At 36.9% G+C, this 27,946-nt stretch overlaps 1 protein-coding gene across 2 annotated transcripts; it reads left to right on the top strand.

The window, feature by feature from the left end:
• Positions 1 to 597: 597 nt before the first annotated feature.
• syncripl (synaptotagmin binding, cytoplasmic RNA interacting protein, like) lies at positions 598 to 27,499 on the top strand. 2 transcript variants are annotated; one of them, XM_067367045.1, is made up of 12 exons: positions 598 to 732; positions 9,242 to 9,400; positions 14,513 to 14,631; positions 16,118 to 16,225; positions 16,325 to 16,438; positions 16,567 to 16,743; positions 16,830 to 16,965; positions 19,423 to 19,628; positions 19,856 to 20,005; positions 20,084 to 20,205; positions 23,056 to 23,419; positions 26,153 to 27,499. In XM_067367045.1, the coding sequence occupies exons 2-12, from the start codon at positions 9,253 to 9,255 to the stop codon at positions 26,189 to 26,191; spliced, it is 1,683 nt and encodes a 560-aa protein (XP_067223146.1). In that variant the 5' UTR covers positions 598 to 732; positions 9,242 to 9,252; the 3' UTR covers positions 26,192 to 27,499. The 2 variants fall into 2 exon arrangements, with proteins under 2 accessions (XP_067223146.1, XP_067223147.1); XM_067367046.1 differs by lacking the exon at positions 9,242 to 9,400 and having other exon boundaries at positions 611 to 732.
• The last annotated feature ends 447 nt before the right edge of the window (positions 27,500 to 27,946 follow it).

Genomic DNA, 27,946 nt, shown 5'->3' with positions numbered 1-27,946 from the left:
TAATTGTGATTTCACAATATTTAGACATGAATCCAACTGAAAATACTTGTGAAAAGATGTCTTTCAGTCAGTCAAATAGCAAATAGTGGAGTTCTGGAGCCATCTACTGGTAAAAGTGAATTTTTTTTTTTACTTTTAAAACTGCATTTTCCAAAAGATGGGCAAAAATCTTAAACTAATAATGTCAAATTATCCATGTTATCCCCATGAATGAAAGTTAGAAATGTGTGTCTTTATAAAGTGAATTTTACATTAAAAGCTGTTTTTGTATTTAAAAAAAACATTTTTTTCATTTATTTGTATAAATTTAATATGATAAATCCTCCAAAAACTGCACAAATGTCACGTAAAAACATTAATAAAACAGAGTAAAACAACATTTTAAAAAAATAAAAAAATGTTACAAAATGACATTTTGTTGCCTGGAGCCCCCAAAGACCCTGAGTGTGAACTAAGAGCGCATAAGGGTTAAGCTAGTAAGCACTACACTGTGCACACTGCGCAGTACGCGAACGCAGTCAGTGTAATGTGAGCCCTCCAGTGGCTGTGTGAGAAACCCCGTACAACCGGAAGCGGAAAAAAACTCCCGCGGCATGAGTTTCGCCGCCATTTTGCATCAGACCTATTGAAAAGAGTGAGATAGCAGACACGGCGGGATCTGGCCACTTTATCTTCTCTCAGTACATTTCTCTCTGGATTTATCCCAACACAATCCAAGCTATTAACTGACAGGTATGGGAACGTTCTCTTCAGCTTTCAAGCGCGCGTTGTGTTGGCGGTGAAGCGTCGCTTCGGCTTCAGTAGAGAGTAACGTTAGAGAGGGATCGCACCGGCTTCTGTGGCGGCACGCACGCGGCTCAGCTCACCACACGTCAGATCAGGGGCTTTCTGACACATTTTCTGCATCATTCACGGACTATTGTTCGCTTTCTGTCCCCGTGGAGGTAGTGTGGTAAAGTCATGATGTGGCTGCTGATCAAACACGATGTCGCCCCCTCCCCTAACACACACACACGCACGCACGCACACGTTGTCAAACAAACAAATTTAACACGTCCAACCACGACTGAAGTTTGTTGTGAAAGTGTTCTCGTGTCTTTTTAACGCAGAAAGCGTGTAAACAGTGGTTGAAAGGCTCATGTGGGGTGCAGAAACGCGCTTTATCACAGCGCAGAGTGTCCACGTAGCGCATGTGTGTTGTGGCCTAGCGAGTGTGTGTTCTTGTCATTCTGACACAACAAAGAGACACGGCCCGGTGAGAATACGCGACGATATGTCATTTTATCCACCCTGACTTGTGTTTGAGTTGATGAAGTCTGTCGCTTATGCTGCCATTAATCGCGTTATTTAGCGAAGTGATGCATTATAAAGCGCTGTTTGTGAGCTGCACTGATATCGTGACAGAAGTGTCCGTTTTCTCTGTAAACATCATCGTCTCGCGGCGCTCGTGCTCGTGAAGCGGGAACTGCTCGGCCGGCGGAACACGTGGAGGTCTGAGTGATGAGACACTGATGAAACGATGCCATGCCAGGGTGATCTTTAAAGTGATATTTTGATTATAATGCGCTATCATTAATAATATGCTGATATATTATTATAAATAACATGGATGTGATCATTACACATGCTGATGTCTACAGAATAGAGTTGCCAAATTCATCACTAGAAACGTGTTTGCTGTACCGTATTCGGTTTCTGCACTTAAGTATTAAATGCTAAAATCTCAGACATGAACACAATTTTTTTTTTTTTTTTGCTTAAAGTCGCCATGAATTCAAAATTGATTATTGATGGACTATTGTAGTATTATTCGTCCACAATGTATGATTCTCGTGATCTTGAATCAGAATATCTTCCCCTCCCTTTTGGAGCATCTCTTCCCGCCCTCATCATCAGAGAAGAGACCTGTCACTCACATGAGATCCACCAATAGCAAGCCACAACCGTCCAATCAATTCCCCACGGACAAAATCAAGCCCCGCCCTACTTTTTTTTTTTTTCACGATTTTGTCACAATAGGATCGAAAAGACTAATTCAACTTGTTTAAATTTATTGTGCATAAATAATTCACTCATTTCCACAGTTAACAAATAATATGAACTATATATTATTAGTGCTTAATAACAAAGCTGTCAGTGCATTTTAAAAGTAATGTGGAAGTTTATTAGGGCTGCACGTTTTATCGCATGATACGAAATCGGGCTGGACAATTAATCGAAGTAATCAAATTCAGAACCCCTAACCGACGTAATTTTCCCATGTCGGTTATTTCGTTTTTTTTATTCCTGTTAATACTTCTCCCTTAAAAACATACTACCGTGTGTGTAGCCATGTGACTCTGTCCCGTCCAGTCAGTGGCATAAAAGCAACGCCGGTTCAACACATAGTGATGGCGTGCGAGTGGTGAGCTTTGCGTCTTCACTAAACTTTGTCAGTTGTATTTGTTTTATGGGTTGCCAGTTTGGACATTCAAGCGATTTTTAGACTATTGGATGTAATAATTATTATATCCGAGCTACCGTGCTCGCGCAGCTGCATTGTGGCACGAACATTCATACAAAGAGTAGCTGCGCCAAACACGAAGATTGCGTGCACTGAGCAGAAATTATTTGTCAGCGCTGTCCTGTGATTTATCACTAAAGTAGCTTAGAAACTCAAAACTTATCGCATATATTTTTCTACTTTTGAAGGAACTATTTACAACCCACAGCTTCACAATTAATAGAGAAAACGGTATGACTAATTCTCACACACGATCGCTGTCATTACTGGTACTGTATTAATTAATCTGTATCTGATTTACAACGAGCAGAAATCTGTAAGAAATGTTACGAACCATAGGTAATATAACTTTAATCGTCAATCATATTTACAGTACAAACCTTATCAGTGAAATATGATGGTAAAAAAAGACAAAATAATTGTTCAAGAAAAATAACATTGAAATTGCGCTTAAACGTGGTTCTTAGTGCGATTATGAATTTTTTTGCGCAGCTTGTGAATGAAGTACAAAGACTATAGAATAACACAACACGTCACTCGTATTGTTTTGAATGGGAGAAAGTGCAACGCGCAATATGGCGGAATAAGTCCCGCCTTCTAAATAAGAGCCAATCATTGACTAGTAAAGTCATCGCATCACTGTAGCTGCCATTAGAAGCTCCGGTTTCTATAGAAACAGTCAGACGCGTGCCTCCGAAATGAGGCACTAGAGACGGACGCGCATTTAGGACTGCGCATGCGCATTAGCTTGATCCAGCTTTTTTTTTTTTTTTTTTTTTTTCATGATTTGAGCATTTGGGAAAAATTGAGACAGTTGTTGTCAGATTTCATTGGTGATTTCAAATTTGAAATTTAACAGCTTTGGAGAATTTGATGTTTCCCCATTCAAAGAGATAGGAGCTGCACTTGGATGCCCAAGAGGCATTTCAGAGATGGCCGCCGAGTGAAATGACTTGTCTTAAAGGGACTTTGATGAAGTATAGCTCCGAATTCTGAATCTGAAAGCACTGCGAGTTTGAAAAAGCAACACGCATCAAACATCTTTCCAGACATGAGAAGTGTTTATTAACATCTTGTCCAACAAAAGTCAACATTTAATAACATGTTTTTACTCCCAACTCACTTCATAATGACAGATGAGCATCCTTCTGTGAGATGATGTGGCTTCTTACACAGAATAAGGTGTCGTGTGACGTCAGACTTAACAACCGAATATGTGTGTGTTCTGTGTATAATAATTATGTATATGTAAATCCATGCACATGTATAAATTTAAGAAATATATACATGTATAAATAAATATACATATTTATATATTTTTTATTACATATAAATATTTTATAATTTTTTTTCTTATATGCACATACATGTATACATTTTTATATATATATATATATATATTACACATGTATGTAATTATTGTACACAGAACACACACATATAATGACGCTTGTTATCTACTTCTGCAGCAGGGCATATTTGGAGTTTCTGCACGATGGCGCCCTCTGGCTTTCAGATGGAGAAGCATTTACTACTGATCACAGAGCCGCACAGCTCTGACAAGTTGCGCATAAAATAATCGCAGCCAGTAAAAAATGGCCTACATTATTTTAAATATCTAGTCAGTGACCGAGTGTAAGCATATTCCTATATTTCAGTATTTTCAGCGTTAGAATATTTTTATTCTGGTATCACCATTGTCCTGTGCATTGGGTTCAAGTCCAAGCCTATTCAATGTAATACCAAATTTAGCATTATAATCAACAGTTAATTTTTGTTATCCTTTTACCATATGTCTTAAAGTATCGCAATAATATTGTATAGTGCGTTCAGTATTGTGATATGTATCGAATCGTGACAGGTGTGTATCATTACACCCCTATTGACTATAATGTATAATAATGCAATGAAGTAATATTTGTGGGTACTGATGATAATAATAAAATATAATTTTAAAGCTGCAGTTCATAACTTTTTTTTGTTGTTGTTCAAAATGTACAAAACTTATATAGTGAGCAAGTACATCATGAATCCATTTTCCAAACCGTGTTTTTGTCTCATCATGAATCACTACAGTACACCTATAATAAGTATGTATATTCTGACTATTTTAGACTGGTCAGTTCGTCACTGCGAGACGCATGCAGTTCTGTATGTTAACCACTAGAGCACTGACAGTTACGGACAACAACTTTAATAATAATGAAGTAAAAATAAATTCTTTATTTTGGCTTAAAATATTGCAATATCATTTCTTGAGTTCAGTATCATGATTTGTATCGAATCGTGACATGGGTGTATTGTTACACGCCTACAATATATGACAGTCGTTCATTACCATGATATTATCTGAACCGTCTCTACATTCAGCATTTCTGGGCATTTTTCTGTTTTCTTATTACTTACTAAAAGGGTTGGGCAGCTTTTTTTCCTAGCAGCAGTTTAACTTAAGTTATAATGTATCTAAAATATTAAAATATCTATGACTTTATAAGGGGAAGAGTGTATATTAAAGGCTGTAACTGCTCAGTTTTTAAAGGTGTAATTACATTAGCAGACACAATTGCAAAAACACTTGTTTTCAAACAGGTTATTCCCGAACGCTTCCCCCATCTGTCATCAGTCAAACAGATGGTCCTACTTCATAGCATTGATTGGCTTTAATGTGTTGGACTGGTTGTGATGTTCAAACAAACAAAGCTGTTTTGAAAGTACCACAGATTTACACCTATCAGGCCAGTCAAACTATGAATGTTTTGTGAATATTGCATTGAGATACTAGGAAGTGCTTTAATAGAGTAGATTACACTTCAGCTTGAATCCACTTTTTTTTTTTTTTTTTTGTATGTAATTCCTGATCCGATCTAAAGGATGTCTGGTATCAGGGCCATTTAATTTTTTATTTTTTTTAATTGATTGGTATCGGCTATACTAAAGGGATAGTTCACCCAAAATATCATCGTTCATCCATCCAATATGCAGGTGTCTTTTTCTTCAATAGGACAGTAAAGAAGATGTTTAGCTGAAACTGGTCCTTGTTGATTAATATAATGGAAGTCAATGGGTGCAGTCACTTTTTGGAGATTTGAGATTCAAAAAAATACAGGCAAAACAAAATTAATACCGGTGGATTAGGGGTGAAATGCTTCTTTGTAAAAAAAAATCGAACCGTACCGTTCTCCACACTCTGTTCGGCATGCACTTGCACCGCGGTTCATCTCTGGCACATACGCATCTATAATATGGTTTGTAGAAAGTAAAACAGACAGAGTTAGGCAAATATACGTTTCTGTCGATGGATACGCATTCTGGCTTCCTCTAAACTTTGTTCAATGCGAGTGCCGTATGCTCTATATGACCAGTCATTTACGCTGTCATTACCCGAGTGTTGATAGCGCGTAAACGCAGGTGAGAACTGAACATCATACGTTGCTATCTGCGTTTAAACTAAACTCATTTAAGCCTTGCCAATTTAAACATTCGAGTGCAAGCCGCGAGAGAGAACGCGCGCGCTGTGAGATTTGTGCACTCATCCAAAGCGTGTGTACAGCGTGCAAATATTGAGGTCTCTTTCAAGTTTTGTGTTTGAACGAACAAATTCACACACAATTGTCAACATGCCCGTCTTGGCGAGTATCCCAGCAAGCAAGGATGGTCTTAAGTGAACTTATACGCTCGAGAAAGAAGCGCATGTGTTCAGTATCAGTGTACTGATCCATGCATTATGTCTTAAAGGGTTAGTTCACCAAAAAATGAAAATAATCGGGCCATCCTTAAAAATATTTTGGTTTGCAGTAACAGTAAAAAAAAAAAGGGTCTGTAGGTAGGTCTATATTTTTTAATTTTTTTAAGTTTCTATGTAAAAAAAGTACAATTTTGGTGATGGTGATTACGTAGTTATGAATTTAAACAAATTAGCATATCGTGACGTCACTGACTGGGTCTTTCAACCCATGCCTTTGGGGGCAGCCGTGTTTCCACTGTTGGGCCTAAAGCGGGTGTGCTAGTGCGTGCCAGGGCCAGTCGCTTTTCCACTGTCACTTTCGGGGCTTGATCGTGCCTCATTGGGGCTTCCTCGGGGTCAACGGCCCGAGTTTTTCGGCCCGCCGAATACATTGGTCCAAAGCGGGCCAGCTCGGGCTTGAGGAGGGAGTGGTTACGAGCAAAGGCGGAGTTTATCCGTGTGTGGAGACGGAGGCGCCGATGATTACCAGCTAACACCAGCATTAAAGACTTTTAAAATCATTTTAGCTCAAAACTCACTTTCAGACAGCAGCAAGTGTTTTAAATAACTTCTGTTTGTGATTCGATGTGGGTTCTGTTCACCAAGACTATGCGCGCTATTACCATAGTAAACATGGTAAATATGGCGGCTTGAAGAAATCAGAGGAATATACGTAGGCTATCACAATCATGTAATTATTATCTGTCAGCACGTCTCGTCTCTCAACGGGTTGAGACGAAGCGAACGCACCGGCCATAGTGTGACATCCGTTAACCAATAGTGTAAACATAGATGACGGTTTTTATTTAAAAGAAAGAACGTAGCCTTCGTTTGTATGTAGGCCTAGGTTATTTATATATTAACAATACTTACTAAAATATAACTTTATTTTATTGCTTTTGTATTAGTTGTTTGAAGAGTAAAAAAAAAAAAAAATTGGTCGGTCTTAACGCAAATTTATAATTGGCAAGTCGGTTGGACTTAAAGCAAAAAAAAAATAAAAAATTTGAGTCGGTCCTAAATTGACAGGGTCGGTCGGGTTACGGCAAACAAGAATATTTTTAAGGATGGCCTGAACGCGCTTAGGAACGTTCGAGGCTGTGGATGACCGATAATAATGTTGAACTATCCCTTTAAGCCTGATCCTTTATTTTACGTCAGCTGTCATGCAGGTGTCGTGCAGTAGGTGGCGGTATGCACCTTCAAGTTAAAGGAAATTAAGTATTAAAGGATAAGAAGCTCAAATGCGCATGAACCAATCAGGTTTTCTGTTCACTCACGCATTCGAGCTTCCATATTTATCATATTTGATGCACATTTTTGTAACTAATAACTTGAAAGTTATTTATTTACCGTTTATTTTATCTGCCGTCAGACTGTGAGACGCCATTGCCATAATGTGTTCCTTGCTTTAGACTCGACTGGCATTCTGACACATCAAGCTTCATGCTTTCTAACCTTAACTACTTTTTTGTTTTTCTTGCAGTTATTCTGCTTATTGTGCATATCAAATACGAAAAATTTATTATGATAATTGTAACCACACAGTCTGTTTACAATGTCTACTATTGTAAAAGATGTTTACATCTGCTAATGTCTTTTAGAGATTGAACGATATTGGTTTTTCATTACCGATACCAGTTATTTGCATGTTTATGTGCCCGATAACTGCAATTACTGAGTCCATCTGTTCTGGCATATTATCAGAATTATTGATAATGTTTTTTTCGGTCTCTAGATTATGAAATACCAGCTGATAGAGCGCTGTTTTATATGTGCGTTTACAGAACGTCTCTCACAGAGAGAATTGATTTCCACAGAGCTGTGATAATTTAGATGTTTGTCAGCTAAATAAATGTTATATAGTAGACGTTGATGTAATATAAGGAGTTTTAAATGAGTGGATCTTAAGTTACATACGATGGCCATCAGCACTATGAACAAAACTTCACGAGACTGAGTGTAGACGAAAAAGAGAATTAAATTCAGCACTTTTATTTCCAACATGCACTCATTCAAGGCTGTTTTATTTAATTCATGTAAAGTTACGTCTTTATTGGGACATGACTTGACGGATTACATGCCTCTGTGAGTTTGTCTCTGTTTTTTAGCGCCAAGTTTAAACTACAAAACGAACATTTATGTAACAAATCTTAATAGTTTTACCTTTGAACACCGTTGTTGACTCATCTCCCCTTATACGCAGTGCTTTAAAGGATTAGTTCACTTTAAAATGAAACTTGTTAAATATGGATATTTTTGCATCACTTGGCTTCAGAAGGCCTTTATTAACTCCCCGGAGCCGTGTGAAGTACGTTTATGATGGATGGAGAAGCTTTCTTCAGCTCATACTCAGTGGTCCCGTTCACTCCCATTATAAATCTCGGATGTAATATTTCTCCGATTGTGTTCGTCAGAAAGAAGAAAGTTGTATACACCTAGGATGGCTTGAGGGTGAGTAAAGCTTGGGCTAATTTTCATCTGAAAGTGAACCAATCCTTTAATGGCGATCTTACACGCAATTCTTAAAACGGCCACAAAATGGAGCCATTTAACAGTGAGTCCGATATTACAAAACCGTTTATTATGGGGAAGCATAATTTGACCAGTTTCAATGCTATGCTATGTTTTGACTCTCCTAATTACTATATGATCAGTAGACTACAATAATAAAAAATGTTATCAATTTTGTGAGTAACAAACAATACATAATGTTGTTGTTTTATAACATTAATACATTTTGTAGTCTAGATGGTTGCAAATTTCTTTGTTTTGGGATGTTTTATTTAATCTTTATCATTTGATAAAGAATGGATGTTAAAGCCAATACAACAAAAAAGCAATACAATAAATAAGTTACTTTAAATACTGTAAATATTATTATTTGATGGTTTAACAGGTCATCTGTATCTCTACTAAAAACTTCCTCCATAGTGATGCAGACAGCCGTCAGGCTCCAGATCACTTAACTTTGACCCAGTTTTGGATTAATTTGGCCCCTTACATCTGCACAGGTCACGGAGACATGGCCACGGAGCATATAAATGGAAATGGTACGGATGAACCAGTGGAGTCTTCAGCTGCGGTTACCCATTCAGAGCACTTCCAGACACTACTAGAGGCGGGCTTACCTAGACAAGTTGCAGTCAAACTAGACGAGATTTACATAGCAGGTGAGACATTATGCATCTAACATTAGGATTTCATGTGCTGTGGTGATCGTTTGTGGCTAATGGAAGCATGTCCCACAACTTCCAGTGTTTTTGTGTACTATTTTTTATTTATTTATTTTTTTAACTATTGGGACTGATTGTTTATGGAGACTTATTTCCTCCACAGAATAAGCAAGGTTTCTGTGAGATAAACTTGCAATTGTGAGAAAGTCCAAATTGTAAGAGAAAATGTGGCGATTTACCTTTTTTTTTTTAATGTGGTAAAGTCCAAATTGCGAGATAGTCGGAGTAACCTTTTTAGTCTTTTTATTCTGTGGCGGAAATGAATTGTGAGACGTAGGATATTCATTTTGGACAACCGAAGCTTGTTAACACATCATTAACCGTTAACTGACAAGATTGTTAAATTAAAATTAAATTGGAATGGATGTGTGTCTGTGAACCATTAAAAAACTGCGACAAGAAGTATATGCTGAGTTTCGGTTCATTTTTGTGACTCGCTCCACAAACAAGTTCATGGAAAGGAAACCTAGACGGCAGAAAGCGCATCCTGTTTTAGCATTGCTAACTTGACATCAACCTGTTCATTATTAAAATAATATACAGTCAGCCAAAATTAAAAAGTTACACTGCTCAATTTAAACGGGTAGTTCAAACAAAAAATATAGGGCTCTATAATTTCTGCGATCACGGAATCGCGGACAGAATCACGGAATCGCGGACAGAATCGCGGAATCATTCATAAAAACGGAATTTACTATAGAACACGGAATGTCATGGAATTTTTCAAATTTTTGATGAATGAATTAAAAGCAGGTCTGTACACGTAAATTAAATTGCGATATAGACTAGTGACTGAATAGTAAACCACAAAAAGAATATTTAAACATGAATCCTGCATGTCTGTGTGCCTCTGAAATGAATGATGCGGAAGCGCGGTTTAATTTACCTCACACCGCCTCACACACAGGCGCACGCACGCTGAAACGCATGCAACGCTCGCAGTGTTTTCGTCCTCTGTCGCCTCACTATATGAACGCACAAATTCATCTCCAGAGCTCCTCTGAAAGTCACTTCATCAGCATTTAACCACTTCATTTGAGAAAACTACCGTCATAAACACAGAGAAACTCAAAGCTCTAGGCAAACCTTCAAAATAAAAGTTTGATTTAACCTGACAAAAAAATATTATAGTTGTACAGTAGAATTTAGATACATTAATTTAACAATAAATTATTAATATATTTTTAAACAATAATATGTGTTTCTTCCATGTTTTAATTTTAACAGTAAAGCTCTGTTATGCAGCACATAGTTTGACAAAAAAGTTTAATTTCATAATTAAAAGATAAATTAAATGGTATGCGTTCAGTTGATTGCCAGAAATTTAAATACACAACAGAAAAAAAAAAAACAATATTTTTTTTAAATTAATATTGTTGCTTTTAAGAATTCAATTAATTAGACATGCTTTTTGATTATTAAAATGGAATCCAGAAAACAGAATTTGGTAAAAATAAAATTTGAGGGGAAAGAATAAAACGTAGGGCCCTAAAAAAAAAAAAAAAAAAATTAAACTTTTATTAAATTGTTGGTAAATTGGACAATATTCATTATTTCAATAAATTAGACATGCTTTTTGATTACTAAAATGTAATTTAACCATTAAAATGGAGTCAAAAAATAAATAAAACGGAAAAAAACGGAATCCAGAAAAATTAAAATGGAAAAAAACGGAATTTGGGAAAAAATAAAAGTCTGGGAGCTGAGAAACACTTTTTGTTTTTCAAACTGAGATCATAATTCTGAATGACAACTAAATTAAATAACATCCAATGTACCAGAGGTTTTGACAAAATATAAATTGCTGCAGTCTATTTTAAAATTTTAAATTGAATTGAATTAATTAATTTTTAAAATCAGTTTGGATGTATGACTCAGTGACTCATAAATACTCTTGTTTCATTACTGATGAATCGGTGTGTTTGAAAGAATATGTTGAATCAAGATTCAACATCAAATACATTTTTCACTTGTCACCACCTGGTGGTGAAATTATTTATATGTAATTGATAAATCCGTCATTTTCAGTGTTTTTTTTTTTTATTTATTTTGTTTTGTTTTGTTTTTTATCGATAACATAGACATTATTATTTATATCTAAACTGAACTATATACTTTTCTCAGTACTTCTGTGATAATTTGAATATTTGTAACAGAAATAAAGATACCATGTGGTTGAAAACGCTGTTTGTGCAGCTGTTAATACCGACATGACAACTGCTCTCAAGACGAACTTTGAAGTAGATCAACTGTAAGATGTAAAGAAACCATGAAACTGCCACAGACAAGCTGAAATGTCCTTTTTTATTCACAATCTCCTCGTCGCTTGCAGGTAAAGCACTCATTTTCATGTGTTTGTGTGTTCTGAACCCCACAGCAGCTTGTTTGCGTGTCACTCGTAGTTATCCATAGTTATCGTGTGTATATATACATATATATCGTAGTTATTGTAGTTACACTGTTTGTGATCCAGGGACCGAGCGATTTTGAGGGATGTTCATGCAACCGAACTTCATGTCTGTTTACATTTTAATGCTTTTAAGTGAAACTATATTGAGAGTTATATCGAAAATTTTTCTATCGTTATCGATGAAGGCGTACCGTCGATAAATATCGCCCAGGCCTAGTACTAGTTTACATATATTTAGCATCCAAATACATCTCAAATATGGAAACATTTGGATTAATGTCGATTGTGAGAGGTAGGTTTCAGTTTCGCTTGAAATGAATTCGTTTTGGCTAGGCATTTATACAGCTACTTTTGTTTTTCATTCTTCTGTTCTGAATACCATTAAACATGGCGTTAAAAAAGAAAGAAAGAAAAAGAATACCATTAAATTGAAATGAATTGTTGTGGAGTGAGCAGAACTAAAATAGCCTATAGCTGTGTTTATAGTGCTTGTAATGCTTAGCTTTATTTACTGGTATCTAGGACACAAGCCACTAAGGTGCAGGGCCCTCTTGATCCCCTAAGGATTTTTTTTTATTATTTATTTTTTTATTTATTTATTTATTTATTTATTTCAACCTTCCGTGGCTTTTTGGGAGCCTTAACTTGCTCAAAAACTCTGTGTGTGGCACAAAGGCTCTATGGCGCCCTCTTGAATGGGGTCCAAAACTTGGTCCATATATCAAACACACTTGCATGTATTAGTATGAAACTCTGTACACATAGACCTCATGGGGCTGAACAACTTTCATGCTCCTAGTTAGACAGCAGCTCAACAGGAAGTCAGCTATTATGGGTTGTTTGAAAAACTCATGCTCTGGAATTTGATATACACTCCTTATGTGATTAATCCGATCGCCACCAAACTCGGTCAGCATGAAGTAAAGACATTGAGGATGTAAAATTGTCAGCAGATTTGATCTCGAACTGTTTGGCGGTGAAGAGGCAAAGTATTAATGGCGAGTAAAGGGAAAGAGGAAGTATCATAACTTCTGCATACTTCGATTTTGATAACTTGTGCTGTGTGTTTGTTGTACGAGGCTGGTCACATGGATGTGACTATTGTGAGTCAAGGTTATAGCGCCACCAAGTGGCAGCAGGAAGTGTCACTTTCAAAATGCATTGAGATCACCCTCTTATTTTTAACGGATTTCCTTCAAACTTCATCAGTATAATGTCAACACATAGATGTAGAACTGTGAATGTATTTGTGATATCTTAAATATCATTGCCATGGCAACACATCAAACTTTGATAATATTCTCTATTTTTGAGGCTCTTAGCATGCTTCAAATTGCATGAAACTTGACACGCACATCAATATTGTCGACCAGTAGATATGGGCAATCCCTTAAAAACAGGCATGGTGGAGGGGCTCAGTAGCGCCACGTATTGACTAAAGTTAGGGGGTTAGTTTTACCTACAGTCACCAAACTCAGTATGTATGTTGTTCTCATCAAGCCAGACAACTTTCTAATTTACAGCCATTAGCTTAGACCAACAGGAAGTCAGCTATTTTGGTTTGAATGTAATTTTTTTTTGAAAAAAATCATGGTCTGTATTTTATACTACTACTACTACCTATTGCCCACCATGCACAGTTGCCCTGGAGCCACCGAGCTTGGGCCCATCATCGCTGCTTGCAGCTATATTTTACATTTGTTATAAGATGATTTACTCATTTTTATGTATTTATTTTTTTTAAATGTCAATTTTATGTGTAGTGTGTTTTTTAACCATGCAGCAAATGCTTTCAAAATAACTTGAAAAATTACTTTAAAATAATTTTTTTAACCATTTAAGCAATAGTTAACTGGGTAATTATTAGCATCACTAATGAGAAATGTAAACTCAGAAGTGTCAAATTTGTGAGAAGTTGCAGTTACCCTTTTTATTTTTTTATTTATTATTATTATTTATTTATTTTTTTTTTTTTTCAAGATTCCATATTCATGTGCCCGATAACTAATATACAGAACAATTGCAATGTGTAAAGCTGTTTGGTGGTCAGATAAAACCATTTATTTTCATCTGTGTCGGACTGTCTACACTTCTCTTGGGAATGCATGACTGTTACAGTAATTTATGCAAACAATACATTGAAGCCATTGTTTTGTCCTGTTGACCATATGCAACGCCATTGTTGGCTGTTATTTGTAGACACTCACCAAATGGCACCATTTTATTGGTCAGTGTAATATTGGAGGAACCGATAACCATTTGAGTTGACAAGTGTGAATATTGGTATCGGCTTAACTGATTACTTCTAAGTTTGCATGAACTGATTTGTACCTAAAGAGCAAATTAAACCGTGGAAATGAGTTTGGCGTCAGGGAAGCATGCTGCCAAATGCACACATGCGGGACAATGACAGCATCTGGTCATGATTCGATGGTTAGCGCTTATAAAGCACTGTCCATTAGATCCAGTCAATGGCTCTGCTCTACTGTGTCAAATTACACATGACATCAGTCGAGGAAATGACAGCAGTAGTTCAGATCTCCTCTTTCATCAGGATTTTAAAATTGTACCTTTATTATATCCAGTTATTTTAAATGTATTGACAGATTGTGGTGGCTTAAGTATGTGTTTTTGTGCAGGGCTCGTGTCTCACAGCGATCTCGATGATCGGGCGATTGAAGCACTGAAAGAGTTCAATGAAGAAGGTGCACTGCAAGTTCTCCTGCAGTTTAAAGACAGCGACCTGTCGCATGTTCAGGTATGTTTGAGAAAGCAAAACTAATGCATTTGTACATCTAATGTTCTGAGAACACTTTCATTTCACCTGGTTTCTTTTCATTTATCCATGTTCTTTTTATTACATTTATGTCTTTGGCACTCATTATTTAATTTTTACACGTTATGATTTCTCTTTAATTGAGATCTGTTAAATCATAATAGCTAAAATAACAAGGCAAGGATAAAAATGTACATAAAGTGAAAATTACAAACATGATTTGTTAATCAGATATGTAATGTGGGCTTTAGTAGAATCACTTTTTGAATACAGCAGTTATCCAAGTTATCTGTAATTATCATAAATCAACTTAATAAATTAAGGATAGTTTTCATTGTCATGTAAACTATTAAACCAGTGAAATTTCTCAAATCCAATTTTGGTGCCACAAAAAAAAAAACTTTCAAGTTCAAACATTGTTAAAGGCAAGTGAAGAGTAAGTAAAAAATGAGAATAAATAAACAATGACAAGCGATAGCACAAATGTAAGTCAAAATCGAAGTTTATAAGCTTACGATTTGATTTTCAATCTTCATTCAATTCGATATCTCTTCATCTGGTATATATATCAGGTACGGTACATTAGAAATCCTGTCCGTTGGTACATAATAATATTAAAGCTTAAAATTACCAGCTGATTTGTATACAAACATTTAAATTGCACAAGGCAGTTTTTATAATAAGCTTTTAATAACTTATGTTTTTGAAATATAAACATTCAAAGGATGGCTTTCATATCTTTTCATGACTGAATTATTTAAACATGTAATAAATATTGAAGAACAGGTTAAGTAAAAATATAAAGAATATGCAATACAGTGCATATATTTAGCAAAACACTCCTAGAGTTTATTTTTCTCGTTGACTAACAAGTTTATGGCCATTGAATGGCTTTCCTGAGGTAAATGTAACGTCATGTGACATTAATTACAAGCTGTTTTACTGATGTCTTTCTGTGGTTGAAACACTAATTGATCGATTACATAAAATGGTTCATCTCAGTAAGTTTTACTGTGTATTTCAGCATTCCTTCTGATGTTCATTCATATTTATTTAGTGTTGTAACTCGTAGTAAAGAGGATAAAAGGATCGGTTCAATGTTAAAGAGACACAAAATGGTATTTGTTTGAATTTCGTGATAAAATTAGATTAAAAGAATTTGAAAGCTAAAACTTTCATATGAAAGTCACAAAGCTTATTGCGTTTTATTGGATGGGAGGCCCTACAAATAATGTTTGAAAACCGAAAACGGCATTGAGTAAAAGATAGATTATTAGGATTGAATAATCACTATTGGTTCATCAAAATCAAAATCAAGGAATTGATATTTTCAACCCATCAAATGTAAAGTAAAACTTCATTTATAAATCAAATATAGATGAATCCTTATTAAAGCTGCATAAGTTATTCAGTCAGTCTTGTAGGCACACAAACACTCCTGCTCACCTATTGCTCATGTTTCTAACAGAATAAAAGTGCCTTCCTCTGCGGCGTGATGAAGACATACAGACAGAGGGAGAAACAGGGGACCAAAGTGTCAGACTCCACTAAAGGACCAGATGAGGCCAAAATCAAAGCAAGTTTACTTGTTCTCTCTAGCTGTTCATGGTTCGTTCTCTTTCCACTAATAACTTCAGGAACTGTTATTTAAGTATTTTGTTTGCTGCTTCTCCAGGCTTTGCTCGAGAGAACTGGCTATACGCTTGATGTGACGACAGGCCAGCGCAAGTACGGTGGTCCTCCACCAGGGTCGACCCATGCCGGAGTACAGCCCACCGTCGGCACAGAGGTTAGTGCTGTAGTCGATTAATATCAGTAAGACCAAATGACGGATGCACACATTGTACCATCAAAAATGTATTGTTAAAATGTTTTATTATGGCTGATCTTGGTCTGATGTCTTTTAAACATTCATAGATTTTTGTGGGAAAGATCCCGAGAGATCTGTTTGAAGATGAGCTGGTCCCTCTGTTTGAGAAAGCTGGGCCTATATGGGATCTCCGTCTGATGATGGACCCCCTCAGCGGGCTGAACAGAGGATACGCCTTCGTCACCTTCTGCACTAAAGAGGCTGCGCAGGAAGCGGTCAAACTTGTAAGCGATTTTCCTTACTGTTTGTCTCTAGCCACCTTTCAGAGTCAGCTCAGTCTTTTGGATTCTTATTTTAATGTTTCCTGCAGTGTAACAACAATGAAATTCGACCTGGTAAACACATCGGTGTATGCATCTCTGTTGCCAACAATCGTCTTTTTGTGGGGTCCATCCCTAAGAGCAAAACTAAGGACCAGATCGTGGAGGAGTTTGCCAAAGTTACTGGTAAGTGTTGGTGTAATCCAGATGCTTGCATCAGAGGTCGACTGACATGACAGGAAAATCAACACTGATAGTTGGTAATAGTTTTTCTATTTGCACTGGAGGGTTCTAGCAACAATATTATAAACTTTAAGGATGGAAACTGCATCGCTTTCATCTAGTGTTGTCAAAAGTACCGACTTCGGTACCTATCGGTACTGAAATTTAAAAAATGTGACGCTTTGAGCGCTGTTGAGCGGATTCATAAACATCTCTGATTGGCCATTGTGTTGATGCGCTCATCGGATATGAATTTGAAAGTGGGAGCGCGAGCGATTGAAAGCAGGCGTCTAACAGTGGACCGATCCGCGATAGACGCCTGCTTTCAAACGCTCCCGTGTGTATCTGTGTAAGCGCTTAGTGAAGAGATTAATTGATGACTATTTACAACGTTTTTACAGCGTTGATCATTGAAGCCTATCACAGACATAACCGATGAGCCATGAAAACAACGGCCAATCAGAGATGTTTACGAATCCACTCAACAGCACTCAAAGCGTCACGTTTTTAAAATATTAGTACCGAATAGGTACCGTAGTCGGTACTTTTGACAACACTACTTTCATCTTAATTCATTTAATTCAATTGTGAATAATAAAGATGACACTTGTGCTTCATGCAGATCCAATCATTTATTTTCTAGAGTGGTCTAGTTTGTTACAGTAAGGATATAAACTTGAAGTTTCTATTGAGTTAATCATAATTTCATGGTAATATCAATCATGTTAATGTGAAAAATGCTGCCCTAGTTTTTGTTTGCTGTTCAAGTGCATGTCTGTTTTAGTTTTCCATACTTCTCTCTTTTCTAACAAAATAAACTTTATGAAATGGTTATGTGCAAAAAAAAAAAAAAAAATGCAAGAAACACAAATGCATTTAAAACGCAAACATAAAACGTTTATATGAAGGCTTGTGGATATATAACGTATACAAAGCCATTCCAACTTTTCCTTTTAAAAAAAAAAAAAAATGTATCTTTTCTTTCTCATTTTCCTGTACATAATTTGTCTATAGTTCATATGACGACAATAATGAGAAAAATCTGTCAATAGTAATGAATCTTAGCTATTTCTTCCAATTTATTTCATTTGCAAGTAATTACTGGTAGTGTTCTAAAAAGCATTAGCACTATTAATTTCTAAGTTGAAAACTCTTGTTGGTATTATTTATTTTAAAAACTATTGGCTGATTAATAGGTTTTCAGACAGATTTTCCACTTTTAGTTAACTTTAGGGGTGTAACGATATTCTCAGGTCACGATATGTACGTATCTTGATACTGAGTTCACGATACGTATCACAATATTTTGAACAAAATGAAACTGAGATTCAAGTAAGATTTATTTTAAAAACCTTAACAAATTTCAATAATTTTCCTTGTACATACAAGATCACATTTCAAGGTTTAATAACTTTCTGTATTCAAATTAACAGCTGAATAGGTCTGTCTGTCACTGGAAAAAAGTTAAGTTTAACATGAACTTAGAATTAAGAATCCTAAGGGCCGTTCACATATCGTGTCTAAAAACGCATGCAAGGCGCAGCCGAAACACTTACTGAACTAGAGAGTTGATTGAGACGCACCCTTAATTTGTGGGGACAACCCGGCTTCTCTCACTGCCACCTCCTGTTGCAGAGTAGGTCACGTCGGCAGCTCAACCAATAAGATCAGACTGCCGTCATATCGTAAAAGTATCGCCATCACGCTACGATACATATCGTAACATTTTTGCATTGCGTAATATCGTACTGCAATATATCGATACACCCCTAGTTATCTGTAAAGTCGGCAAACCTCTATAATTTAATAAATAATGATAGTGTATCCATTGGGTTACATTGAGATGGTCTGGAGGATGAACTTGACCCTCAAATGCACACTCATCACATCAGTTCCTGATAGATAAAAGTATAATTGGTTTGTCTTTTCATGTGGACTTTAATCATTCTTCACATGGGTATGTGAGCACAAACACTGACTGAAGCTCATTTTTATGTTCTGTAATATCTGACCCCAGTACATAACACAGCTCAAGTATTTATTTTATAAAACGAAAAGTTTTGTACACTCATTTGCACAGTATACCATGTGTGCTTTGTCTTTTGAAAGGAGCGATCAGATGAGTAAAAAAATCTCAGGCATCATTAAGTTTGTTGAATTATCAACATGCCTATATAATAATATTACTATTAAATTAAAATATTTAACACAAGTATTATTGTAATGGCTTTACTATAAGATTATTTAAGAACAATGCATTTTTTTAATACATTTCCTTTTCAAAAGTTAAACCATCTTGCTAATAAATGTTGATAAATTTGTTGTATGTTTCAATAGTTAATTATTGAATGTGTTGTATTTGATTTGCCAAAACAAGCTTCAGTTTTCCAGGAAATAATTTTTCATTCTTAATCTCAACAGAGGGCTTGAATGACGTCATCTTATATCACCAGCCTGATGATAAAAAGAAGAATCGAGGCTTCTGCTTCTTGGAGTACGAGGATCATAAAACGGCAGCCCAAGCGCGACGTAGGTTAATGAGTGGCAAAGTGAAGGTTTGGGGGAATGTGGTGACGGTAGAATGGGCTGATCCCATAGAAGACCCTGACCCCGAAGTCATGGCCAAGGTACGTTGTTTTCCATTAGCACAATGCAAGAGTAGCATTTTGTCTAATATGACCAAAGTCTTGCATCACAAGGAGTAATTTTATTTCATGATTACCATATACATCACAATATAGTTGTTTTTGCTGGAAAATATGCTTACGATACCAAAAACAATTATCACAAAACAATTATCATCTTTACGAGGCACTATTGCAATTTTTAACCTATAATGCGCAACTTTCCATAGGTCAAAGTCCTTTTTGTAAGAAACCTGGCAAGCACAGTAACGGAAGAACATCTCGAGAAGACGTTCTGTCAGTTTGGCAAACTGGAAAGGGTTAAAAAGCTTAAAGACTACGCCTTCATCCACTTCGATGAGAGAGATGGTGCTGTTAAGGTAAGTATCTCTTCCTCTGGATAGTTTGAGGTTTTTGGTAATTTATGCACAGATTTTAATCAAAGTGTTTTCCCACAGGCTCTAGCTGAAATGAATGGGAAGGATTTGGAAGGGGAACAAATTGAAATTGTCTTTGCAAAGCCACCTGATCAGAAGAGGAAAGAGCGAAAGGCCCAGAGACAAGCTGCTAAAACTCAAATGTAAGTTTGTTTTATAGCCATTCATGAGCGTTGTCTCACAACTTTCTTCCCCGCATAACTCAAATGGAGAAACATGGCAGAATTTTTCAGGTGCTCTCAAGGACTAAAAATGACAGTGCAAAATGACACGGCGCATTAGTCCTTTAGACTTTTGTTCTGATGCTTTTAATATTCCAGCCTTCTGATACTTTTTGTGAGGAGCCCGAAGATTAATTAGAGCTGCGTTTCCACCATAATTACCCGGAACAATTTAACCCAGGAACTTTTTTCCCCCAGACCTGTTGCTGTCTACGTTTCAATCGCAGTCTTAAGTACCAAGAAGATTGGGCCAATTAGTCCTGTGACATCCTTGGACTCCTCCCAGTCCAGGAAAGATAGCAAGTTCATAGCAAACAACTCTTACCGTGTGTCTCAATCAGCTCCCTAGTTCAGTAGTCAGGGCACTGATCAGGGAATCAGCTACATTCACTTTCATGATATACTGATTCACGACCTAGGGAACTAGGGAGCGGATTTAGACGCAGGGTTACTCTCACACACCACAACGGACTTTTAAAAATGTTTGACTCCATACAGAATTTTATTTCAACCACCAATCAAAATGCTGCATGAACTCAACCAATTAGCATGTTCAGCTCCCAAGTCCCACCCCCAAAAGTTCCTGAACTTTGAGAAAGTACAATCTCGTGAGCAGGGACTTTCTGAGGGGGGAATTTTTACCTGGAACTTCATTTAGACCCTGGTACCTTCGGTCGAAAGTCGAAACACACAGAGTACCGCCCCAAAGTCCCTAGTTCCTGCGGTGGAAACGCAGCTTAGTTCACAGATTTCCCCTCTGCTGAAGGGATTTGATTAAGGCAAGACACTACAGGCAACACCATTCTTTTTCATGCATTGGTCAGTTTTGAGATTTTGGGTTATTTGGCTTTTCATAATGTTGATTCAGACAAGTGGTAAGAAAACATCCAAAACACTTATTTGTTTGTTTTATTGCGCTCTGTCTATTTGCGTCTGTAGATTTCAATTACAATACAGGCTTTTGTTTAAACTAACAGTATTTATCTGTAGTGTATTAGTGATTCTGAATGGTGTGGTTTTCAGATTAGAGGACTGAAAAAAACTCATTCACACAGTAACTGGAAATTAAAACTGATGAAAAGGCTCACTAAACTGTTAGAAGCAATACTCTGTGTGTTGCGCGCACACAATCTCTTTGTTCTCTAACTGTTAAGAACTTTTCATTGCGAAGCGTTGCTCACCGGTGGCTTCATGTTGCTTTAAGGGCATCATCATCTGCCCGGGATGTGCATAAGTGCTTTTGTGCTGATCTGTATTGGAGCCTTTCATACTAGCTTTGTGCAAAATATAATTCATATTTAGCCTATTTATTTATTTGTTCTACCATATCTATCATGTTTGTAAAATGTTTATCAAATCTCCACCATACATTAAAAAAAAAAAAAAAAAGAAATTGAGCATATAATAGTAGACTAATAGTATAATTTGTAATTGCAGTTTTTAAAACCAAGATTTTACCAGATGCAGCAGTAAGAGGTCTACACTTACATTGACTTCTGTATGTATATTAGGGCTGTCAATTGATTCAAATTTTTATTGCACCCTTTTGTGCGATAACCTCACACACTCTTACCGTGAAATTAATCATACACCATTTATCTTGTTTAACACGTTCATTTTGTCATCATTTTCTAAATCCAGCAAAGTAAACCATCAGATTGAAGGATGATTCTCTCAAACTATTTTCTGCAAGCTTTTTCCAAGGTAGATTTAGGTGTCTTTCCAAAAAAAAGGACACTTGGAGACTCCAAAAGGACACCAAATGATATAAGGAGTCCAAAAAAGTCCAAAAAATCCCTTTCGTGGGAACGCCTCCAAAAACTCGTGCATGAGTATTGGAACACGAGTGTTTACCACCGGCATTCGCTGTGTCATGTTAGTGGATTCATTATGTCGGACTCACCGCAGGTAACTCATAATCTGCAGATGTTACTCCTGTCTCCTGACAAAAACATTGCATGCGGCGCTTGTGGAGTGTGGAAAGTTACTGGAGAGTGCAGCCGCGCACGTCTCTCACAAGGAACGTCACGGCAGTGATTGCCAAGCCAGAGGGCCAATCGTTTACGCGATCATCGCGTTTTTCATCATTTCGCGATTGGCTGATGTTTTTAAGGCCCTACCTCGTGCACAGATGATGTATATTAATATTATTCCTTTCAGTGCACCTAATAGTCTTTTATCAGTTAGTAAAGACAGTTTCAAGTAATATTGCAAAAATGTATAAAACAAAACATCCTCTTTAGCACCTTTAAATACAATGTGCGATCAGTGCGTCGAGAGTGCACACACAGTTTGTTTGTGCATTAATATAACGGACTCACTCGTGTTTATACTGTACGACTCCTGTATGTCACCGCAATCCTCATCCATCAACTTTACTAGCGAGACACTGGTTTGCTTTATCCAAGCGAAATCGGGTCAGACGGTTGGAATAGAAATTTACGTCTACCAGAGTTACAGGTGTTTACGCCATTGTAGACGCTTGGTGTGATAAACTCCCGACTTCTAAGATCATCTAACGGGGTAATGTAAATTGTTAAAGGGTTGAAAAAAAAAAAGAGAATTCTGTCATTAATTACGCAATTACATTGGGCTTTTCAGAAGGAGAGGCTTCATAGAGACAGGAACTAAACGGAATATTCGGAACAAAACATTTAAGAATGTAAACCTGTTCTAGTGGAGTCCAAAAACAAAATCAAGACTTTGAATAAGGCCATTTTAATGGGGACACATTGATTTGTCTATATTTTAAACCATGTGCTTTTGTTTTAGGTATGATGAATATTATTACTACGGCCCACCGCATATGCACGCCCCGACAAGAGTGAGAGGCCGAGGAGCTCGAGGAGGTTATTCGTATCCCCATGACTATTACAGCTATGAAGATTATTACGATTACTATGGCTATGACTATCACAACTACCGAGGCGGATACGACGACCCCTACTACGGCTACGATGACTTTCAAGCTCACGTTAGAGGAAGAGGCAACAGAGGAGCCCGTGGCCCCACACTGTCCAGAGGCCGTGGCTCAACCAATACCCGAGGACGGGCCGGTTTCTCTCAGCGCATTGGTCCGGGATCCAGCCGAGGCGGCCGAGGCTCCAGAGGAGGCGTCCAGCAGAGATGTCGAGTGGTACGTGATGTGTGGGTGGAGCATTCCTGGAGTGTTGGCAGGAGGTTTTGAAACCCTGTAGGCTAGATGTTCGGTCTTTTAAAGTAGACTTTACCATGACAAAGGACAGTGATCAAAATACATGTTTTGGCGTTTGTTTTTCCTTCCCCTCCTTTTCATATTGCTTACATATGCAAGGCACCTTGTGGACGAAATGGACCAAAGGTTTGCACTTTCCTTTCATTTCTGGAAATTATATTCACAGCACTTAAGTACACTGAATTGTTTTAGTCTGCTGCATATGCAAATTGTCTTCAAGTACTCAAGTACTGTAGCACAAGCTGTAATGAAGTCTGGGCGATGTAGCTAAAATTTCTTTATTTTTCAGCTTTTTGATATTTATGTTTGCCCTTGTAATGCACCGAAATTCCAGCGGCCGTGCAAATTTGGCTGAATATTAAGTTTTGGTGGGGTGGCAATATCAATTTCTTGTTTTTAATCAGTCTTCGTTTTGATGAACAGAGTTTTCAGCACCGTTTTCCAACTACCGTTTAAATGTTTCTGTTTCAACAAAATGGAGTAGAAACATAATTATACCAAAAGATGTACAAAAAATGCCTTGTGCAGTGTAAATGTTTATGAAACCAACTCCATATGTTTTTACTAATTAAACAAAAGTGAATCAAACTTACAAACTACGTACAAAATGCAGTTTCTGCTACTGAACTTTAAATAAGAGACCTGTATTAACACTCTCACATGCGCAAAGATAGAGGATTGTAAAACTAGTCTAAAGATTGACTCTTCAGGAAACTTAATGTGTTGTAAATATTCTGTCTCCCCGCCTCTGCTGTAATGCATCTCAAATTTAAGGAATTAATTGTAAGAGTAACAGTTGTACTCCAGCAAAATCAGTCCTGCAACTGAACATGCTCATTTCTCAACTGTGCTGCTTTAGCACACAGATTAATATCGACAAAGATGTTGTGCCACTCTCTAGCCAAGTTTCCATCCAGTTTTTGTGCTGTTTTGCTATCGACAAAGCAAATATGCGCAAAGAAAAATTTGCAAAATTTGCTGTGTCCAGGCTGTTTCCATCCAGTTAGCCTTTTTCCGATAAGTTTTGTTATATCTCAAAAAAAAAAAAAAAAAAAAAAAAAAATGCTTCCATACATAATTTTGCATATATTAGTATAATTTGTATTGCGTATAATTCGTAGGCTATCTTTTGCATCCCATTTGTAAAATGTACAGAGTAGTGAGACAATTGTAATTCACCAGCCTACACCAGCCACCAGCCTACCTATTTTCACATGTATCGGTGCTTCCCACAGGTTTGAAATATACTTGTGGTGGTAGCCGGGCGAAAAATCCTCCTATTACCCACGGCACAAAAATGGTCTACTACATGTGACAAACAAATAATGTGTGATTTTTAACAGTATTTTTATTTATTGAAATTAATTTTAATTGCATAGCATATTACATTTAATCACATACTAATAATATGCATTATTATGCATTGTAAATTGTGCTAAATTACAGCATTTAAATGGTTCACCTTTTCCTATGTTCTCCTTGCTGTCATATAGTGTCTCTCTCAGTGAACAGGACACTTTTTTTACTAGTAAAATTTATAAAATGAATAATATGTGTCAAATAATGTTCTTAGTCTTTTCTTCCTGTGGGGGAGACTACAATAATTTACTATGAATTAAATCGAAATCAAATTAAATACAATTTATCGTGTAACCAAAATACCAATAATGCCCAAAAGAAAAAGAAAAAACTTAGCGTGTGACTTTTAATTATAAACAAGCCCGAAATGCACAGGTACTCTTATTTTGAAATGTCTGTACTATTGCAGGCTGATCTTTCAGATTCTTACAATCGTCTAAAACATTTTATATAAAGGCCATGAAGTAGACATTGTAATAATTCATCAACTTGAGTTCATTAGCAATCGCTTGGCATAAATATGTGCTTTTCATTGATTGAGAATCACTTTGAAGCAGTCTGAAGCGCTGTTGCATGAGCTTGTAGAACGCGCAACAGCGCCCCCTTGTGACTTCGCAAAATGCAGCGCCCGTGGGAATGTCAGCGGGACTAAACAGTTCTGATGCACAAATAACGAGCAGGTATGAAACGATTAGTTAATCGATCGTGGATGGTTTCATTACCTTGTGCAGATATAAAATTATAGGAGGATAAAAATAATAAAAGCAAAAATGTGTCTCCAAATATACTTGGGCGGCCGTTGTCATACGTGGGCGGCCCTCTCAAGTAAAGTCTGTGTGGGAAGCACTGCATATTATTACATAGGAAATGTAAGAAGACAACGGTGAAGTGGAGCAGCTCGTATGACAGGGCTTAACTGCCTTTATTTGACATCAAATCGCTGTTTTTTTTTTTTTTTTTTTTTTTTTTTTTTTTTTTCTTCCCCCAGAGACAGATGTAGCTGTGACCTAAAAATTTGTGTATTAATTTTTTTTTTTTATGTGGTCTGCATTAGCTTCTTTATTTTCCTTATTTATTTGAGATAAAATTCTGTATTAATACGTTGCACTTCCTTGGATGGAAACCTGGCTACTGGCACAGATGTCTTCAGATCATGTTCCTTCTTAACTGGATTTTCCAAACTTTGGATAACCATCTCCTGCGCTTTTGTTGTAAAGGTCCTGCATGAACCTGACTAATTATATACCATTACTTGTGTTTGCATAAATAAAGCATGCATATCTTTTGTTCCACCAGGGAAAGGGGGTCGAGGCTGGTCCTGACCAGGTAGTATGAAGACTGACTTGTTGTTGGGGTTACACCGGATGCTACCAGTGTTCATAAGGTTAAAGCAAACTCAATGATATTCCAGCCTGTATTGAAGCATATCTCCTGTACTGCCACTCCCGACAAACCATAAGAGTTCAAACAAAATCCCCAACTTGCAGTTTTCACATTCGGAGCCCGTCTAAATAAATGAACTCGCTACTGCCCCCACTTAAATAGTCCACGCCTAAACATGCCACATTTTGGGACTGAAGTTCAGACTCTCAAGGATACCAATACGTCAGATGTGTTTTGCACTTTTTTTTTTTTTTTTTTTTTTTTTTTTACTCCTGCGTTTGAAGTGGCTCAAAGGAGCTTGATGCTGATGTATATTTTTGTGCTAACTACAATTTTTTTTGTGGGAATGTCCATGTTAACCTAAAACGTTTGGATTCTGGTAGAGAACATCTGCAGGTTTTTGGTGTAGCCACCTCACATGGACAAGTCAGGCATTCCAGGAACGTGGTTCTTTTCAGAACTTGTCTTTTTAAGGGTCGGTTAACTACCTCAATAGAGAGGATTCAACTACCCTGCCTGTACTGTAAATAGGGACACTTACAAAAAAAAAACAACAAAAAAAAAAGCATAGGAGCAGGGCTTGTTTCTTATGAAATATGCACAAGGGCAGCAGCTCAGCAGATATTCTTAATGTAATATAGTCAATCCGCTGCTGCTCTGACATTGCAAACAGTAAAACTGGGCATGCAAATGAATCTCATATGATGAGCTGGAACAAGCCCTGCTTTTATCCTCCTTTCAACTGAATTAGCTACCTTGCTTCTTCAGATTATGTAGTTACTGGGTGTATGATTGTATGATAGTTTGGAATAAAATGTTACTTTTGTATTGGCTTAAACATCACAAATGCATCCGCTGCATTTGCTAAGCCCTGCAGTGTCCTTTTTTCTGTCAGTTCTCATGAACGCCAGTTCAGTGAATTATGTAGGTTTTATAATCAATCATGACTATTTTCGAACGATCGATATTAATGCTTGCCACTCTCCTGTGGTTGTGATCACAGGCAAGATATGAACTCATTTCTGTAGAAAAAAGGACACTGCAGCTTCAGTTTATATTCCATATATAGCAAGCAGGTGACCGAACCATTCAACCGGTTTTGTACACAGTTAACTCCCTCTCGATAAAGCTGTAACATTGCAACCTTTTGAAAAGATGTGAGCAGTTTTAAACTATTGTTGGTGGCCAACAACGTTTTTGCATTCCAGCAAATAAATTGTTTTATACTGTAAAATGAGGTGAGTGTAACTTATTTTTGTAATAAAGGTTTTGAATTCTATCTTAAAACCTGTTCACTGTCATCTTGTTGTCTGGAAAGATATTTACATGCTGCTACTTTGTGTAAGTGGTTGGTAACTTTGAGTCAGAAAAAAAAACTTGAGTCTTCAGAAAACAGTGTCTGCTTTAATTTCCCATTGGTATGCCATACAAATGACAATCCACTCCAGGAATCTCTGTAAAATAATTGTTACGGCTTTCATCCACCACCTTTTGGTTTGTCGGAGCATCAAAGGTTGAATGTGTTGCTCCCAAGTGAAATAAGGTTTATAACTGGATGAGACTTTAACTCAAGAGCCTATACAGCACAGGCACTAGTCAAAAAAAAAAAAGACCGTGTTAAAAAATAGTTTTGAAGACAGAATTCATAAAAAGAAAAATCCTAATTTAAAGTGTCCCTGTAGTCAATTTTATGCCTTTAAAACTCAT

The sequence above is a fragment of the Chanodichthys erythropterus genome, chromosome 18 (genome assembly GCF_024489055.1).
Source record: "Chanodichthys erythropterus isolate Z2021 chromosome 18, ASM2448905v1, whole genome shotgun sequence".
Classification (NCBI taxonomy): Eukaryota; Metazoa; Chordata; class Actinopteri; order Cypriniformes; family Xenocyprididae; genus Chanodichthys; species Chanodichthys erythropterus.
Note: the sequence above shows the minus strand (reverse complement) of the source record. Positions and strands in the feature narration are given on the sequence as shown.

Excerpts from the sequence above, each read along its gene's own strand:
- syncripl (XM_067367045.1), top strand. The coding sequence starts at position 9,253 with ATGGCCACGGAGCATATAAATGGAAATGGTACGGATGAACCAGTGGAG. Across the intron at positions 14,632-16,117 it reads GCGACCTGTCGCATGTTCAG|AATAAAAGTGCCTTCCTCTG; the intron begins GTATGTTTGAGA and ends TGTTTCTAACAG. Across the intron at positions 19,629-19,855 it reads ACCCCGAAGTCATGGCCAAG|GTCAAAGTCCTTTTTGTAAG; the intron begins GTACGTTGTTTT and ends AACTTTCCATAG.